The sequence below is a fragment of the Gopherus evgoodei genome, chromosome 9, assembly GCF_007399415.2.
Source record: "Gopherus evgoodei ecotype Sinaloan lineage chromosome 9, rGopEvg1_v1.p, whole genome shotgun sequence".
Lineage (NCBI taxonomy): Eukaryota > Metazoa > Chordata > Testudines > Testudinidae > Gopherus > Gopherus evgoodei.
This window is the reverse complement of record NC_044330.1, coordinates 51,931,111-51,949,392: the sequence shown is the minus strand read 5'-3', so window position 1 is coordinate 51,949,392 and position 18,282 is coordinate 51,931,111. Positions and strand designations below refer to the sequence as shown.

At 49.3% G+C, this 18,282-nt stretch overlaps 1 protein-coding gene across 4 annotated transcripts in view; it reads left to right on the top strand.

The window, feature by feature from the left end:
• Positions 1-7,101: 7,101 nt before the first annotated feature.
• Positions 7,102-18,282, top strand: part of ETV5 (ETS variant transcription factor 5) — a 37,997-nt gene continuing 26,816 nt past the window's right edge. For 2 of the 4 annotated variants that reach the window (XM_030575502.1, XM_030575499.1), the window contains exons 1-5: positions 7,102-7,176; positions 9,404-9,551; positions 9,694-9,781; positions 9,900-9,947; positions 10,044-10,094. In XM_030575502.1, coding sequence (XP_030431362.1) covers positions 9,507-9,551; positions 9,694-9,781; positions 9,900-9,947; positions 10,044-10,094 — 232 coding nt within the window. In that variant the 5' untranslated portion in view covers positions 7,102-7,176; positions 9,404-9,506. The other 2 variants (XM_030575501.1, XM_030575500.1) reach the window with 2 other exon arrangements.

The following is an 18,282-nucleotide window of genomic DNA, read 5'->3' as shown; positions in this document are numbered from 1 at the left end:
CCTAACGTGAAAACCAGATGTGTCATTTCCTCGACACGCCCACCACATTGGAAAGAATTGGGATGCCTGGATATCAGGAACAAAGATTAAAACTCTAGAAGAGCTGTCCCTCCTGATGCAGATGGAACAGTTTTTAGAGGGTGTTCCTGAGGAAATAGAAAGGTACATCCTAGATGGGAAGCCCAAAACTGTAACCGAGGCGGGGGAGATTTGAGCCAAATGGGTGGAAGTAACAGAGAAGAAAAAAACTACTAACAAGGGGAGCGAATATCACAGGGGACAAACAGAAAGAAAATAAACCCTATCAACGAGGGCAAACCAAGACCCCACCTACAACCCAAGGAAAGCCCCAGACTCCCTATTATCCCACCTCACCAATCTCCAGTAAGCCACCTCGGTCCAGTGACCAGTCAGCTGGACGATGCTTTAAATGTAATGAACTGGGACATATGAAGGCCAACTGCCCCAAGAACCCCAACCGAATGCATTCATTACACCACCATCACACCAAAGATCCCCAGGCCCATATGCCTCCCAAGTACCCTCGAAGCGAAGGGAAATTTTGAGAGTGGGCGGAAAGAAGGTTATCGCATGGAGAGACACAGGGGCACAAGTGTCCGCTATCCACCAATCCTTAGTGGACCCCAAATTCATCAACCCAAAGGCCCAAGTGACAATTTACCCCTTCATGTCACAAGCTGTAGACTTGCCTACAGCTGAACTGCCTGTCCAGTACAAAGGCTGGTCAGGAATGTGGACTTTTGCAGTCTATGACAATTATTCCATCTCCATGCTACTGGGGGAAGACTTGGCCAACCAGGTAAAGCGGGCCAAGAGGGTGGGAATGGTTACACGCAGCCAAGCCAGGCAAGCTTCCAAACCCATCCCTATTCCTGAACCGTCCAGAAAGGCCCTGTCTGTGTTACGAGAGACCCAGACAGAGGTAGTGAACCCGGATCCCCTGCCCAACGACTGCAACAGCCACAGTGCTTCCAGTCCCAGACCAGGAACTGGAAAAGCAACCAGCACCAGAACCGATGCCAGCACTGACGCCAGCGCTTGCAAAACCATCTTCAACCCCAGTGCCAGAGGGTGCCAGCGAGCCTAAACTGGCAGAAGCAGCAGACAACTACACCCAAGAGGCTCAGCCAGAGCCTGAAATACCACCTGGTGCACCAGCGGAGAGCAGTTCACCGTCAACAGAAACAACCCCATCACCTACATCACTTCCAGAGGGACCAAGCCCAAGTCCACAGTCTAAGGAGGAACTGGTGTCTCCAGCCTCCAGGAAACAGTTCCAGACTGAGCAGGAAGCAGATGACAGCCTTCAGAAATCTTGGGGGGTTGGCACGAAGCACCCCAACGCCTCTCAGCTCTTCTAACCGATCCCGGTTTGTTGTAGAACAAGGACTTTTATACAAGGAGACTCTTTCTGGTGGACACCAGGAAGACTGGCATCCGCAAAACAGTTGGTGGTTCCAACTAAGTACCGAAGGAAGCTCTTAAGCTTAGCCCATGATCATCCCAGTGGTCATGCTGGGGTGAACAGGACCAAAGACAGGTTGGGGAAGTCCTTACACTGGGAGGGGATGGGCAAGGACATTGCCAAGTGTGTCCAGTCTTGTCAGGTGTGCCAAACAGTGGGAAAGCCCCAAGACCAGGTCAAGGCCCCTCTCCAGCCACTCCCCATAATTGAAGTCCCATTTCAGTGAGTAGCTGTGGATATTCTGGGTCCTTTCCCAAAAAAGACCCCCAGAGGAAAGCAGTACATACTGACTTTCGTGGACTTTGCAACCCAATGGCCGGAAGCAGTAGCTCTAGGCAACACCAGGGCTAACACTGTGTGCCGGGCCCTAACAGACATTTTTGCCAGGGTAGGTTGGCCCTCTGACATCCTTACAGATTCAGGATCTAATTTCCTGGCAGGAACCATGAAAGATCTGTGGCAAACTTGGAAGCATCGTGGGAAGGGACATTCACAGTCCAAGAGCGCCTGGGAGCTATTAACTACCTCATAGCATTTCCCAGTTCCTCCTTAAAGCCCAGAGTGTACCATGTTAATTCTCTCAAGCCCTTTTATTCCAGAGACTTACAGGTTTGTTAGTTTACAGCCCAGGGAGGAGATGACGCTGAGTGGCCTGAAGGTGTCTACTACGAAGGAAAAAGTGACCATGGTGTGGAGGGGTGAACCTCTCCACATCCTTGGAACTTCTGCAGCAGCAACAGATCAAAGAGCTGTGCACTAGCTTCGCCCCACTGTTCTCAGCCACTCCAGGACGGACTGAACGGGCATACCACTCCATTGACACAGGTAATGCTCACCCAATTAGAACCCCACCCTACCGGGTGTCTCCTCATGCCCAAACTGCTATAGAATGGGAAATCCAAAACATGCTACAGATGGGTATACTCCGCTCATCTACCAGTTCATAGGCATCTCCAGTGGTTCTGGTATCCAAACCAGATGGGGAAATACGCTTCTGCATGGACTAGCGTAAGCTAAATGCGGTAACTCGTCCAGACAACTATCCAATGCCATGCACCGATGAGCTATTGGAGAAGTTGGGATGTGCCCAGTTCATATCTACAATAGACTTAACCAAAGGGTACTGGCAAATACCGCTAGATAAACCTGCCAAAGAGAGGTCAGAATTCATCACCCATGCGGAGGTGTATGAATTTAATGTGCTTCTTTTCAGGCTGCGAAATGCACCCGCCACCTTCCAAAGGCTGGTAGATGGTCTACTAGCAGGATTGGGAGAATATGCAGTTTCCTACCTCGATGATGTGGCCATTTTTTCTGACTCCTGGCCCGAACACCTAGAACACCTAAAAAAAGTCTTTGAGTGCATCAGGCAGGCAGGACTAACTGTTAAGGCCAAAAAGTGTCAAATAGGCCAAAACAGAGTGACTTACCTGGGGCACCAGGTGGGTCGAGGAACCATAAACCCCCTACAGGCCAAGGTGGATGCTATCCAAAAGTGGCCTGTCCCAAAGTCAAAGAAACAGGTCCTATCCTTCTTAGGCTTGGCTGGGTATTACAGGCAATTTGTACCACACTACAGCCAAATTGCTGCCCCACTGACCGACCTGACCAAAAAGACCCAGCCGAATAGAGTTAAGTGGACTAATGAGTGTCAGAAGGCCTTTACCCAGTTTAAGGTGACGCTCCTGTCTGACCCTGTACTAAGGGCCCCGGACTTTGACAAACCATTCCTAGTAACCACCGACGCATCTGAACGTGGTGTGGGAGCAGTTCTCATGCAGGAAGGACCAGATCACAACTTCCATAACTAGACTTATTTTCCATAAAACCGTGTTGGCTGGCATTAATTATAGTCGTATGCTTTAATTCTATATTAATTGACTCTTATATCAGCTTTTCTGTTATTTTGCCCAGGCCTGATGTCAGGCTAACTGGTTCCCAAGTCATCCTACTTGCCCTTTTTGGAATATTGGCATGACATTAGCACACTTGCAATCTTTTGGAATTTCTCCAGAATTCCAAGATTTATTAAAAATTAACCTAAATGGGCCAGAGATCTCCTAAACTAACTCTTTTAAGATTCTTGGTGTAAATTTTCTGGGCCTTATGATTTAAAAATATTTATCCCAAGTAGATGTTTAATAGCCTTCTTAGTTACTAAGGGATTGTGATATGAATACATTATTCTGCTTCTTTCCAAATACAGAACAGAAATATATATTGAACATTTGGCCTTTATCACATTGTCATTATTTTATCACTCCATCTAGTAATAGACCTATACTATTGCTAGGCTTTCTTCTGTTCCTAATATACACTTTAAAAACTTCTTATTGTCCTTAGCCTAGCCAGTTATGGAGTTTTCCTTATGTCTTCAGCTTCCCTTATCATTTTTCTACACTTCATAGATTCTAATTTATACCAGTTGCTATAGAATTGTAGACTTTTGGAGTTGGAAGGGACCTCAGGAGGTCATCTAGTTCAACCCCCTGCTCAAGTCAGGACCAATCCCCAGACAGTTTTTTTACCCCAGTTCCCTAAATGGCCCTCTCAAGGACTGAGCGCACAACCCTGGGTTTAGCAGGCCAATGCTCAAATCACTGAGCTATTCCTCCCCCGTCTGTTTCTTGTATTTTTTTTTTTATGGATAAGGGCTGATGGAGAATACTTATTGTGAACCCACAACTCCTTGTGCAATCTTCTTACAAGTCACTACCACGGAAACTCTCCTTTGTGCTTCCAGTGCCATGCCCCTGTGCAGGTGCTCACATGGTGGACTGCAGTCCATGTCTCCATCTCTGTGTTACTGGGGGTGCTCATCTACACACAGATCTTGGAGGGGCTGAAAAAGTGCCCTTTGGCTGCCAGAAAAAGTTTGGTTCAGGTCAATCAAAGCATTCCCTGAACTGGACATGCACTCGTAGCAGCTGCTGGAGCACAAGCCAAATTGTAGGCCATCAAGGATCGGGCAGGGCACTGGGCAGCAGTCTAGAAATGTAGCCTTTTCCAGCTATGAGCCTGAGGGTGCAACCTGCCAGCTAGTGGAATTAAACACCCTATTCCTCTAGTGAAATGAGGAGGCTAGGGGTTGTGCCAGGGCTAATTAGCATAATTTGTTCTGACAGTGCGGTAGTGCTCAGCACCCTGTTGTCTTTCCTTATGCCCTACACAGTCAGAGCTGTGTTGCCCGCTCTGTCACAGGAACTAACATGGGCAAATAAGGGTATTTTGGAGCAGCATGGGCAAAGCCTGAAGGCCTGAAGGTGCCAAAATGACACCCACTGCCAGGACTGTGCCAGTGATGCCATATGAGTCAGGGCCAGCTTCTGCATGGCTGGGCTGGTTCGGCTGAACATGGAGGGCAGCCTCTGTTACCCTGGAGCCTGCTCCTGCTCCTGGTGGCTGAATGAGAAGTAAGTGTGTGCACAAGACAGAGAGAGAGAGAGATGATAGTGAGCATGTACCAAGGTTTGGGCCCCTTGTGTGCCTTCTGTGTCAGTTTGTCTCCTCTAGTAGTATGACCTACTAGCCTCCTTTGCTGTGTTGCCCTGTCTTACGACGCTTCTGTGATGGGCATCAGCCCTTGTGACCATCTTTGTGCATGGGCACACGTGCTGGCCTGTGGCCTGTGAGCTCATCTAAAGAGTGGGACAATACCCTGGCAGAGAAGGCAATGTGTGTGGTGTTGGGAGGCCGGAGAGCGCTGCCTTCCTTTGAAAATATGTCTGGTATTCAGAGAGACAAGGTGGGTGCAATAATGTCTTTTACTGGACCAACTTCTGCTGGTGACGGAGATCCCTGGTATTCAGGGCAGTGAGAAGCGGATGCGTTTTCATCCCCCAGATTCCCTATCCCACCAGCTTTGGGAATTCTGTCCTGGTCTCCACAGGCCTAGCCTGTGCAGTGCACACACTACACGCATCCCACATCCTTCCCCACTGCTGCAAGTTGCTGGCTTCTCCCTCATGACTAAGCAGGGTCGCCCAGAGGATTCCGGGGGCCTGGGGCCATTGGCGGCAGGCGGCTCCAGTGGACCTCCCGCAGGTGTGCCTGCGAAGGGTCCGCTGGTCCCGCGGCTCCGGTGGAGCATCTGCAGGCGTGCCTGCAGGAGGTCTACCAGAGCCGCGGGACCGGCAAGCGGCAGGGCGCCCCCTGCGCGGTGAAATGTCTAGAGCTGACCCTGTTTGCCGGCGGGGGGCCCCGCCGCGGGTCTTCGGGGCACTTCAGCAGTGGGTCCCAGAACGGAAGGGCCCTCCGCAGCCGAATTACCGCCGAAGACCAGGTTGCACTTCAGCAGCAGGTCCCGCTTCAGCAGTAATTCACTGGTGGAGGGTCCTTCCGCCCTGGAGCAGAAGGACCTCCCCGCTGGCAAAGACCGGGAGCGGAAGAAGCTCCAGGGCCCGGCCCCGCAAGAGTTTTCCGGGCCCCCTGGAGCGAATGAAGGACCCTGCTCCAGGGGCCCAAAAAAACTCGTGGGGACCTCTGTGGAGCCCGGGGCCTGGGGCAAATTGCCCCTCTTGTCTCCCCCTCTGGGCAGCCCTGTGACTAAGGCCATGATTCTGTCACAGAGGTCACAGATTCTGTGCCTTTCCAGGACCTCCATGACTTCTGGGGCAGGGCTGAAGCAGCTGTCAGCCCTGGGTCTGCCAGAACAGCTGACCAGCAGCAAAACCCAGGGCCTGCCAGAGCAGTGGTCCCCAGCCACTGGAGCAGCAGCTGGGGTTGGGTCAGCTCCTCTGAAGCAGATGTAGCGGTGGGAGTGGGGCTGAAGCAGCTGCAGGCCTGGTCAGAGCTCTGCTTCCCTCCCCCCCCCCCAGGGTATTTTTAGTAAAAGTCAGGGACAGGTCGCAGGCTTCCATTAATTTTTGTTTATTGCCTGGGACCTGTCTCTGACTTTTACTAAAAATACCCGTGACAGAATCTTAACCTTAATCATGACCAATCAATGTGATGGCACCAACCAACAAGCTTGTGAGCTGTTCTAAGGGGAGACGCAGTGGAGCAGCAGGCTGGCACTCTGTACCAGTCCCCTCAGTTGCTGTACCATTTGGGCAGGGCACTTGGTAGCTGCTGGTCCTGATGGGTTTAGGGGCACCTCTCGGGGAGCCATGCAGTGCCTGTAGCCTGCAGAGAGGGAAAAGCCCCCGGGCGATGGACACTGGGGCGTTCACTCTGAGGCCTAACAATACTCTAACTGGTACTGGCTCCGAAGTCCATTGGTTGCTGGATTGCGCCTGTGCCCTGCCCAGCCCTTATAACGCCCCGGGGGGCCGCGGAGGCTGGGCAAGGGCAAGGCTGGAAGCCTGGCTGCTCGGCGGGGCGCTGTCTCTTTAAATCCTTCCCTCCCTCGGCCTCCCCCTCAGGACGCGTTTTTTATGAATGAAAAACGTCCTTGCAATTATTATGCAAATTAGACTGTGCCGATTGGCTGGTATTCCCCGGAGAATAAATTATGTATATTAGCGCTGGGAGGAGGAGGGCGCAGAACGCGCAGCTGGGGTACTGGGACCAATCAGAACGGGAGGCCCCGCAGGGACGCGCGCCATTGGGCGGCGGTAAGGGTAAACAAGCAGTTATTGACGACTCCTGGAGGGACTGTGGGCTAATGAGGACGAGGGGGCGGGCTCTGCCAGCGCAAAGACTCTGGCTCCTAGCGACTCCGTGGCGGCTGCGAGGCGCTGCGGGACCCGGTGAGCGCGGGTCGGGGTGAGGCCGCAGCCTTCCTGGGGGAGGGGGCTGCGCGGCCGAGCAGCGCACGGGGCTCGGGCTGGCGCAAGAAGTGGTGAGCGCGCGGGTGTGGGGGTGCAGGCGAGGAGGGGAGCACGGAAATAGGGGGCAGGAGGGTGCGCACGGGGCTTGGGAGGGAGCGAGAGGAGTTTGGGGATGCGGGCGAGGGGCGCGCAGGGCTTGGGGGAGTGTAAAAGGGGGGCGCGCGGGGCTTGGGGGTGCCGAAGGAGGTGCGCGGGAATGGGGTACAGGGGTGAGGTGCCCGTGCAGGTGAGGGGCTTGAGGGACTAGAGAGTGGGAAGTGCAGGCGGGGGCGCGTGGGGCTTGGAGGGGTGCAGGCGGTTGGAGCTGGGGGTACCTAGAGTGCGAGACATGAGTTTGGGGGTGCCAGGGGTATGCATGTTTGGGGTACAGGAGGGTGCGCAGGCGGGATTAGTCTCAACATGCATGTGGTGGATTTGAGGTTCGTGAGGTGCGAGGGGTGGGCAGGCGTTGAGGTGCACAAAATGTGTGGGAGCGGGAGCAGGTGGATGGGTCTGGAGTAGAGGGGTGCGCGGCAGCCTGCTCTCGCTCGGGGCTGCGGACGGAATGGCTAAGCTTGGCCGCGGCTGCTCGGAGTTGTACGAATGTGGGCGATTTGTGAATGAAGCATTAAGTTTCCCCTCAAATCGCGGGGGTGGGGGCTGTCTCTCCCGGGGCTGTGGGGGCGGAGGGCGCATCTGAAGGACTTTCATGAATGGGGAAAGCTGGGAAGTGTGTGCCTTCTTTTGTGAATGGGGCCCTGCGCTGGGGATCCAGTTACACTCTACCTGCTCTTCCATTCATAAAGCTAAAGCCAGATTTGTGTTGTGGGGGAGGGGATGCTAATTTTATTGTTTGACTGTTAAAGCTTTCCTGGGGGCACAGGGAAAGGAACAGGCGAAGAAGTGTGGCCTAACTACAGGCACAGTTAAATACATGAGGTCTAGAGCCCTCTAAAAATGCTGCTGTTATTGAAAAACTGGACCCAACCGCTACTTGGGAAGGATTTCTGGACTCGAGGCATCTCCTTCGCATTCTTTCCTGCACTTCTGAGTGTTGGAGCAGGACTCTGACATGTTAAGAGCAGGCTTTAGTCTGTAACACACAATACTGCTTGGATATGGAAGCTGAAAAGGTCCCGCCCCTCCTAGGTGTTATGAAACTTGTGGTGTGCATTTTTCCTCTTAATGCTAAATATTTAAATACTAAATTCCTTATTTCTGTTTATGGCAAGAAGAAGTAGAAGGTTTATATGCCATTGGATGCTTTAAAAAAAAATTATTGCAATTGTAGCAGCACAACAATCCTGCACTCCATTTCACACCAAAGCTACTCAATGTTTTAAAAAAGCAGTGAAGTGAAAGTTGCTCTTAGATTAATTTACAACAGTCTGGCTTCTGGAATGGCAAGAGTTGCATCAGTAGCAAGGGGAGTAGTGATTTTCTGCTTCATGTAGACTTCAGTGTCAACTGAACATATAGAAAATGTTTGCTTTTTGTTACTGGGTGTTTAACTTCTCAAACATATGAGAGCTTGGGAAGCCAAATGCTTTTCTTAAAATAATGATTTTCATTATTTTAAAATGGTCCCTAGAGAAGTATTCTCTCTTTCCCTGGCAGAACCCAGAAGAGTTAAACTTTATTTTCTGTTGTCTTTTGGTAGATTAGCTCTGTCATATTTGTTAAGTAAACTGGGACTTACTTTCCATGGACTGGTTGCTATTTATAGCTATCTTTTAGCCATGTAGAGAGAAAATATTTGTACTCTGGGCAATATGATCTCTCCCTTGTAATCCACGCCTTTGCCCATATGCTTGCTTTTAAGCAGTTGTAATCAATCATTAGTGATGTCACAGCAGTTTCCATAGTAACTATGTGACATCACAAACTAAAGGTTATGACCTCTCTGTTGAAGCAAGAAGTTAGGTTATAGAGGAGAAACTTGTGAATGAAGATGATCAATCATAGCAAGTTAATTGGTAAGGGGAGAAAATATCAGAGAGTAAATGGATTAGTCTTTAAACATAGTGTGTTTGGTGTGTGTTAATTGAGCCCAGCAGTTAATCTTTAAAGCTCGCAGGCAGTGTTCTTTCCATGCCATTAGAGAAGGGGAAGTCTGTTCAGGCTTAAAGGCAGACCTTGATGCTTTGCGGTTTTTTTTGTTCCTTAGTGTTCAATCTGCCATAGTAGGTACTTTGAAGAAAACCCTCTTTCTCTGGAATTGGCTTCAATGCTGAAAACATTTAAGGGGATACTGAAGATATTGAAACACAATGGATGGCTTTTATGATCAGCAAGTCCCATTCATGGTCCCAGGGGTAAGTCTTGTTTGTCTCAGCCTCCCAAGCACTTTTTGTTGTTCATCTCTCTTACCGTAAGATTCCTCTTCCTTTGTCTAGCGTGTGCTGTCTCTGGTAAGTTTGCTGTGTCCTTCATGGCAATATGTGGTCTCTCTTTCAGCAGTCTTGCACAGAGGAATGTCGAGGCCGGCCAGTGACTGACAGAAAAAGGAAGTTTTTGGACACTGACCTGGCGCATGATTCCGAAGGTAAAGTTTCCCCCTCTTCATTAAGATTCAGTTTAAGTTGTCACTACTGCCTCTTTTCTCCATAAAAGTTGAACTTTTTTTTGTAACTGTTCTACACAATTCTTTTCTTCTGTCCTAGAACTGTTCCAGGATCTCAGCCAGCTTCAGGAGGCTTGGTTAGCTGAAGGCAAGTCTTCATCTCTGCCCCTTTTCTCTATCACATTTTCTAATGCACATGTATTTGGAATAAACTATTTTACAAACCCCTCCCCTTTTTTTTCAGCCCAAGTTCCTGATGATGAACAGTTTGTCCCAGATTTTCAGTCTGATAACTGTAAGTAACTCCATAGCTTATTGTATGTTTTGCTGTGAAGTGCTTTGATTCTCTGATGTGATAAATGTTATGCAAAATTCGATGCTGCTTTGAGTTGTTCCCTTATCACAACAATGTAAATATAGCTGTTTTCTGCACTAACTCATGTAACTCATTAGGATTAAGAAGAAGGTAGCATGCAGACTTGCATGGTTTTGGTTCCTCAAGATGAGGTTAGACTACTTGGAAATATAGGCTATCTTGACTAAATAGCTGTATAAAGATATTTTAGCATTTGTGAACTTGCATCTCTGGGATTCTTTTGAACACCCACTGATTGATTCTCCATAATACAATAGCTTTTAAAATCCATTTGATAGGCACACAGGTGCAGTGCTACTTGGATAGCTAACATCTCTCTGTGATGGCATTGGAGCCTTTCTAGTTGTAGCCTAGTGAGGCTGTCAAGGGCCAAGCTGACTGGTGAAACTCGAGCTGTGCTGAGCAGCAGCAGGGAGCATTAGTCACTGGCAAGTAGGCATGTTTAAGAGAAGATTGATGAAAATGCAGTCCCTTGTGAATTGCATCAGAAAGAGAATTGTTCCTTAGTCACAGTGATGATAGAAAACACCTGAGCCAGTTAGAGTTCCTATTTTCCCCCCCTTTATATGCAGCAGGCTGGCTGTGTCTGTATGTTCTCCCTGTGTGTATTTTGGACTGACCATACTGGCATTAGAGGCTAAGTAAAAGCAGGATGTTCTTGGATTGTTAACTGCAAACATAAATACCAGCTTGGTCTTTATTAATAGGCCTTTGTACTAAGTCATACTGCTGCAGAACATAGAGGAAATCAAATTTAGCCTGCAGTGGAACAGATTCTTTGCTGAAACTTTGTCACAGCATGCAGCAGAGTTTCTTATGCTACAGTAAATGCATGTTAATTATTGCTCTTTGATTACTTCTAAGCGAGTGGGATGCTTGCCATGAAACTGCTCCAGACAGCCAACATTTTTCTCTCTCTCTCTCTCTCTCTCTCTCTCTGCTTGGAGATAAAAGGCAGGCCTGGAGTCAGAGACACAGGTCTGTGTTGACATTCTAGCCCAGCCCTTCCAGTTCTTGCCTGGAGCAGTATAAACTGCAGTGTGTGTGGGAGGGTGACTCTCTTTTGGCAGAGGTTCTTTCAAATGCCCCTCGGCAGTCTTATTCCTGTGTAACCTGAGGAGCTGCCGAAATGACCACTCCTGGTCGCTGGGGTTTTTGGAGTGAGCCAAGAGACATAAGCTTTCGGGTCGAAGAGGCTTGTCTGTGGCTTGGGTGGCTAAAATGTGTTGTGCTGCCACAGAAGATAACTTAACTGAAACAAGCTGAGTAAAGAGGAGTTTACGTTGAAATGAGGCTGTCCAGGTAACTCCAAATCGACATCTTGGTTTTATGGTGTAGCAGCACTAAAAGAATTTGAATATTTTTACTTAGGCTAAGGCAGTTCATCCTCCTGCCCTTGAAACCTAGAGCACCTGATGCAAAGGGCAGAGGAGGAAGAAGTGGTGGAAGGCTTTGGGGTGGGGGGGGGGGAGAGTACGCTATGTGCCATAGTCTGTCCTGCCCCAGGGGAAACCCCATGCCTGCTCAGAGTAGCTTGCTGCATTGGTGCCTAAACTAGACTTGAAGTGAGAGGTTTGGAGAAACCATGTACTTGCCTCCCACTTCCTTAAGAAGCATCCTGCAAGCAGCACCCTGGGCAGTGGCAGGACCTGAGCCAGCGTTGGGGTTCTGCCAGGCTTTCTGTGGCCTGATGGGAAGGAGAAAATAAGGAGGGGGACATGCAACCTGCCGCGGAAGCAGTGAGTTGGGAGTGTGCTAGCACACTGCCGGCAAGGCTGGTAGCAGCCAGTGCTGGCTTGTTGGCTTTTCTCTCTCTCCCTCACCTGCTAGATGGGAGGGAAAAAACTGAAGTCTCCCCTAAGGGAGCTGGCTGGAAACAAGGAGTATCCGAACAGACTTGCACTTTCAACAAAAGGCTGGTTTGGGGCTAAAACCATGATAGTTTTGTGTTTGTTTGTAACACCCTCACTGGCCTGTAAAGAGGGATACAAATATTACCTATTGTAAAAGGTCATGGTGGGGCCTGGAATGCACCCGTGGGCCACTTCCTCTGGGTGGGATGGCAGTCTTGCACTCCAGTAGCTTTCCTTTGATAAACTGAATGGTCAAGAAATACTAAGGGGAGCATAAAGAGCACTTGGATTTCAGTGCCTAGTGACGCCTGTGGACACACTGCTGCAAAAACAGCATAGTCCGTGTTTCCTATTGCACGTGCGGTCTTGGCATTGAACCCAGCTGCTGCACTATTAAAGGGACACTGTCAACACAAATGACACATTTGTCCTTATTTGCTATTGTTGAGATTGGGTGGGGACCTTAATTTTGTGGGGTTTTGCTGTCCTTTGGGGATTTGACTGTGCTTTGTGGGTTTTGTTTCATCCTGCTGTTCTGCAATAACATGACATAATACTCACAAATCACTGTCGGTGGCGCTGACAAGACACACCACAAGAATGCTGGGTGTCTTTTCCAGTCTCACAAATGCCTCTCTGGAGGACAAAGTGTGCCCATAGTGACCCTTCCTGTACATAGTTCCGTGGCAAACATTCTGCCTGGCGTTCTCAGGACTGGGTAAAGTCAGTCTCATCAGTCGCAGCTTGCCAGAAGTTTGACAATGCAGCGAAGGCTTCAGGAGGAAAAGCCCCTACCAGTTTTTGCTGTTAATTTCACAGTAACGGAGATGGTCTCATCAAACCCGTTCCTCTGAAGATTTCCATAAGGTCATACTTAAGAGCAAACTGGAGTTTAATAATCTTCTGGGTGACAGAGTCACTTTATCATGTGTTGTATCTAGGCTTGGAAAGATTTTGTTTTTTAATTGGCAAAATGTTGGTACCCCTTGATTTTTTTTTCACCAAACACACAAGCAAACAAATATGTCCGTTGATGATGATCAACATTTACCAAGCGGCAAAGTAAGAAACCTGCTATCTGAGAACCCTAGAGTTCTTTAAGGGTCTTGACTTTGTCTATTTTGACATGTGATGTGAACAGTTTTGCGTTTTAATGGTTATGAATCTTTAACTGTTTGAATCTGTCTCTCCTGTCGTTAAATAATTAGTCCAACCCCCACCATAACTTCCCACAGCTGCAGACATTAAAAAATGCTTAAAATCCATCATTTTGCACAACTTTGATAATTTAAATAATATATTGAAAAAATGTTTTAAAATGAACATTGATATTCTCTGTTGAAATAAATAAATATATAAAAAATGGAATTCTGCCAAGCCTAATTGTATCCTGTTATAATGTAGAGGAGAAATGATCCCCTGCTCTCCACAGGATAAGGGAGCCATGGACCTAAAGTTCCTCTCAGTCTCCAGCATCAGAGGCTGAATTCCTGAACTGAGACCCTTTCCCAGTTGTAACTGTAACATTCATCTCCTAGAAGTGGCTGGGGGTGGATGTGCCCACAGCCAGGGGTTCCAGTGCATGGTTGGGACAAAGGCGAGAGAGAGAAGACCCTCTGTGACCTCTGGCCACTTGTACCCATTCGACAGGCAGTGTAGTCTGAGGCAGGCAAATATTTTAAGGCCCTATTCCTGCTGTGAGCTCTCTAATGGCAGTTCCCTGTGTCGATTGCTACCTTCATTGATGGCTCCACAGGGATCTGCTGCTGCAGGATCAGCGCCATGCTGTCTAACAGGCTGTTACATTTATGATGTTTTTAAGCATCAAAGTTTGTTGTAAGCAAGCTTTTCCCTCGGGCTCCAGTAACACCTTAAGTCATTAAAGCAAATAAAGTCACATTGCTTTCGTTTCAGAGGAGCGATGGTTTTGTGGTTAAAACCAAGAAAGCCAGGAGGCTGGTGTTCCATTGCATGCTGTGCTATAGCTTTGCTGTGTGACCCCTATAGGCATGTCCCTGAATGGCAGTGCCCTGAGCTTAAATAAAAGGCTGAAAAGGCACAGAGTGGCGAAATGTGCGAACAAAACAAGTGAGCACCATGCTGCTGGATGCTCCAGAAATGCCCAAGTCTTGTGCTGTTTACTTGCATTTCTCTCCACCTGGACAGCTGAAATCAGTGGAGTCAGCCAGTCCTATTATACGGTGGTCACTGCTTTAATATATTGGTTTCAAAAATGACAAAGAAGGTTCACTTGTTTATTGGCCTTCTCAGAGCTTGTTTCTACAGAAGCTAGATCTGGGAAGATACTGGAGTCAACAGCATCCCTTCAAAGTCAGGGCATGGTTGAAAGGGGTTATGCATGTGTTACTGCTGTGAAGGAGAATAGAAGGATTTGAATCAGCAAGTGTCCTTGAACTTACTTGTGAATGGCTGTGGTCTGTTTTGTTTGCACAGGAGAAGGCCTGTTCCTTCTTTCTCACCCCCTTTGGAGAGTCAGTAAAAGGGGGAAAATAAAAGCTGTAGGTTGACATGAAACTGAGCCATGTTGAAGGCTTCAATTAGAGCTTGAAAAGTGTCACTCTCCTCCCTCCCCCACCCTCCACTTGGACTCCTCAAAGACAAGATGGGATCAGCTCTAGGGGTTGGGTTGGGATTCTTGCCCTTAATATTTTATAGGCTTTATTTTAAGACTAGAAGAGGTCCCTAAGATCTAGCCCCAGGGGTTTGTAACTTGAGGGTTGTGAGTAGCCCTAGGGTGTTACTGCCACTCACCCTTTCTTTATGGGGCCCAAACCTTTTCTCCACTGTGCGGAAAAGGTTGAGAACGTCTGATCTAGTTGGACCTCCTGAAGAGACCAACGCAGGACATAGTTGGCAGACATCTGCTTTTTTCCTTTCCAAGTGCAAATCAGATTCTTATCCGCTCGAGGCTACTAGCTCACTGTGGTGAGCTAAGTAAGGGGCGATGTTGTTGGATGCCAGAATCCATTTTTTTTTCTTATCCTAAACTTCGCCTTGTGGAAAGATGCTGAAACTAAGTCTCTAGGGTTGAGTATGCAGGCAGGGAACATGAGTTTGATGGGTCAAATGGGGCATAGTGGTATTTTCTGGTCTGACTCATAAAAAGCAGCGTCAGGCTGATGGTGTGAAATGTAATAAAATGATGTAGTGAAAGCCAGGCTGGACAGACAAGTGTCCCTTCAATGGTGGTAGGACAGAGGGTCCGTCCTAGGCTAATGTGTTGGTGCTGCCAGGGACGGTGCAACCATTTAGGTGAACTAGGCGGTTGCCTAGGGTGCTAGCATTTGGGGGGCGCCATTTTCTTCAGCAGCGGCCGAATCTTTGGCCGCCCTGTTCGCTGCCGGCATTTAGGTGGAGGGAGCTGGGGCAGGGGAGCACAGGGAAGGCCGCCTGCAGCAAGTAAGGGAGGGAGGGGGTTGCACACAGGGGAACTCCCCGCCCCAGCTCACCCCTGCGCCGCCTCCTCCCCGAGCACGCTGTGGCTGCTTCACATCTCCCGCCTCCCAGGCTTGCGGCGCCAATCAGCTTAGGCACCGCAAGCCTGGGAGGCGGGAGAAGTGAAGCAACGGCGGCGTGATTGTGCACAGAGCTGGGGTGGTGGTGGGGGTGCCTGAGGGTGGGGGGTGGGGAGCTGCCGCAAGGGGGGCACCTCAGGGCGGGGGCGGCACAAGGTGGAAGTTTCACCTAGGGTGTGAAACATCCTTGCACCGGCCCTGGTGCTGCCCCCATGCAAGAGCAGAACTTGGAAGCGGCAAATGGCTTACCTGGCCAGTTGAGACATGGAGCAGCTCTTGTGGGTTCCATCCTGCCAGTACTACGTTCACGGCTGCATCTCATAATGGTATGGGGAGAGGCGTTCTCTAACCTTCTCTATAGTTAAGCTAGTCACTTGCTTTTTTCAGCTTTTAATTATAGTGGAGAGCAGTAGAATTGAGAGGTTGGAAGCCTGTTTGCGCGTTTGTGCTCCCTCACACGTGGCCTTTGAGACATCACTGCTCCAGCCATGCTCTGGCACAGCAAACTTTTCCTAGGCAGCACCCGGGGAAGCAGTGCTGGTGCCAATAATGGATTATGATCACTTTTGTTGTTGGCTCACTGATAGATCTCTTACTGGGGTCCCGCCCGCTGCTATGTGCTCCCAGCACCTAGGGGGAGTGAAGCACAGGAGGGTTTGAAATGAACTGGCCGGCAGAAACATGCCTCATTCCAAGGCTTGCTGTGGGGGGTGTCCTGGGCCCAGCTCTAGTGCAGCCTAGGAGAGACAATCAGAATAAGTTCTCCCCTGCCATGGGCTTTAATCCCCCAAAAGTAGCTGCTAAAGGTTATTTTTTCCACCTCTGGTACATGGAGGGACCTCTGCAGTTCATGCTCCTCTCCCCATTCCCTGGAACCTCGGAAATGCATCTATGCTCTGCTGGCCATGAACATGCTCAGTCCCTTGTGAGGATCAGCAGTTCTCCAAGTTGATTGCAGCTCCCAGAAGCAAAGCAGGGCTGCTGCGGTGTGGCTGGGCAGATCTTTCCTCCCAGTGAATAGGCGAAATAGAGAGGAACGGCGGGGGGGTCCCAGAGTGGTCCACTGCCCAAGTCAGTGAGGGAAATCTCACCCAGACATTAGCACGCAGCAGTTCTGTTTTGAAAAAAGGAGCCCAAGTTTAACTTCTTGCCTCCTCCTTTGGCTGAAAGGCGTTTCCGGCCCTCACCACAAGCTGAGTTGCACAATCGTGCTGGTTTGGAGTGAACGCTGCAAGAAGCCAAGTTCCCCAGTGCAGTGCAGGCCATTCCTGCAGTGTTTGAATTCCTTATGTAAACGTTGCGCACAGCGCAGGCTTCTCTGTGTGGACAGCTGGTCTCTGTTATGATCTCAAGTGTTGTTTCCCTTTTCTTGAATGGTAGCGCTGAGCGGGAGGGATTGTTTTTTGGTCTCTGATGAATGGAGCGTTCCAAATTGGTTGTGAATGGAGGGCGGTGCCCACTTGCAGACTTTTTCAATGAATAACCAGGCCCCATTGTGCTGCTGGCGGAAAAACAACCCGCTCAAACAACACAGAGGCTGTTGGAGAGAAACATGCCTGTGATTGACAGCTGGAGCACCTCCAAAATATGTTTCCTTTTGCTTTCCCTGCTGCTCCGCTGCTCAGCAAGGCCAAGCTTAATGGGTGTGATAGTCTCTCTCTCCAAGGGAGGGAATTAACACTTGGCATGCCGAAAGGCAGCCTGAATGTACTTGGGAAGCGTGGCTGCCGCTTAATGGGGAGCAGGGGGTGGTGGTGCAGTAAACCTACCATGCATTGCCGAATGTCTCTGCTTTCACTAAAGCAAGGTTTGATCAAGAGAGTAATTACTCTTCCCTGCCCCAGTGAATGGCACACTTGTGAGTGCCCATCTCTGCATGTCTCCTGGAGGAGAAGTATCAGCCAATGGAAGGCCAGGTTGATACACCGTAAAGGATTCTGCGGCGCCCTCTGATCTCAGGCAAATTTTTTTAAAATCTAGTGATGACCAGCTTAATTAGCTGAGCCTGGAGCTGAGCTGCCTCCTCTCCATTCCTGGTTGGAGAGAAAACGGGGGAGTGACTTAGCTATGAAGCCTCTCTCAGGATTTTTCCTAGTCCCTTAGTACCAGCTGAGCAATTGAGGGGGGGGGTTCCATGCTGGGGGCATTAGCCCTGGGGGCATTTGGGGAGCAGCTAACTAGCCGGGAAGGCTGGGAGCACTTAGTTCAGGACTGATCTCTCAGAGTGTATGGGGGATTTATTCAGACTGTATAGAGCTAATACTCCACTTCTGGTTAAGCCCAGCTGTATTGTTCAGTCACTACTGGGTAAAGAACTCTGATGTCCTCCCTTGCCTAGAGTGGCTGCTTTTAGCAATTAATTAGGTTAAGCATTTATTAGTTGGTTTAAAAAATTATATATAGTGAACAGACTTTGAGTATGTCAGAGGCAGCCTCAGCTGGGAGTGATCTGGTTTAGGTTTTAAAGGGACACTGTCCTTTGAACTACCCAGGGGCATGGCATTTTTTTATTCCACCTTAATCTGACTAACTTGACTCTTAGTATTTCCATAAAGCCATCTGCAAGTTCAGACGGCCAGTAGGATGGGCATTTGAATTTGTCTCATGACTGCTTGTGCAGGCAGAGGCAGTGTAACTGCCAGTACTGAGATATGTGTGCCTCCAGGATCTTTGACCCATGGGGCTTTCTCCCAAAGGAGCAGTAATTAATGCAAGGCT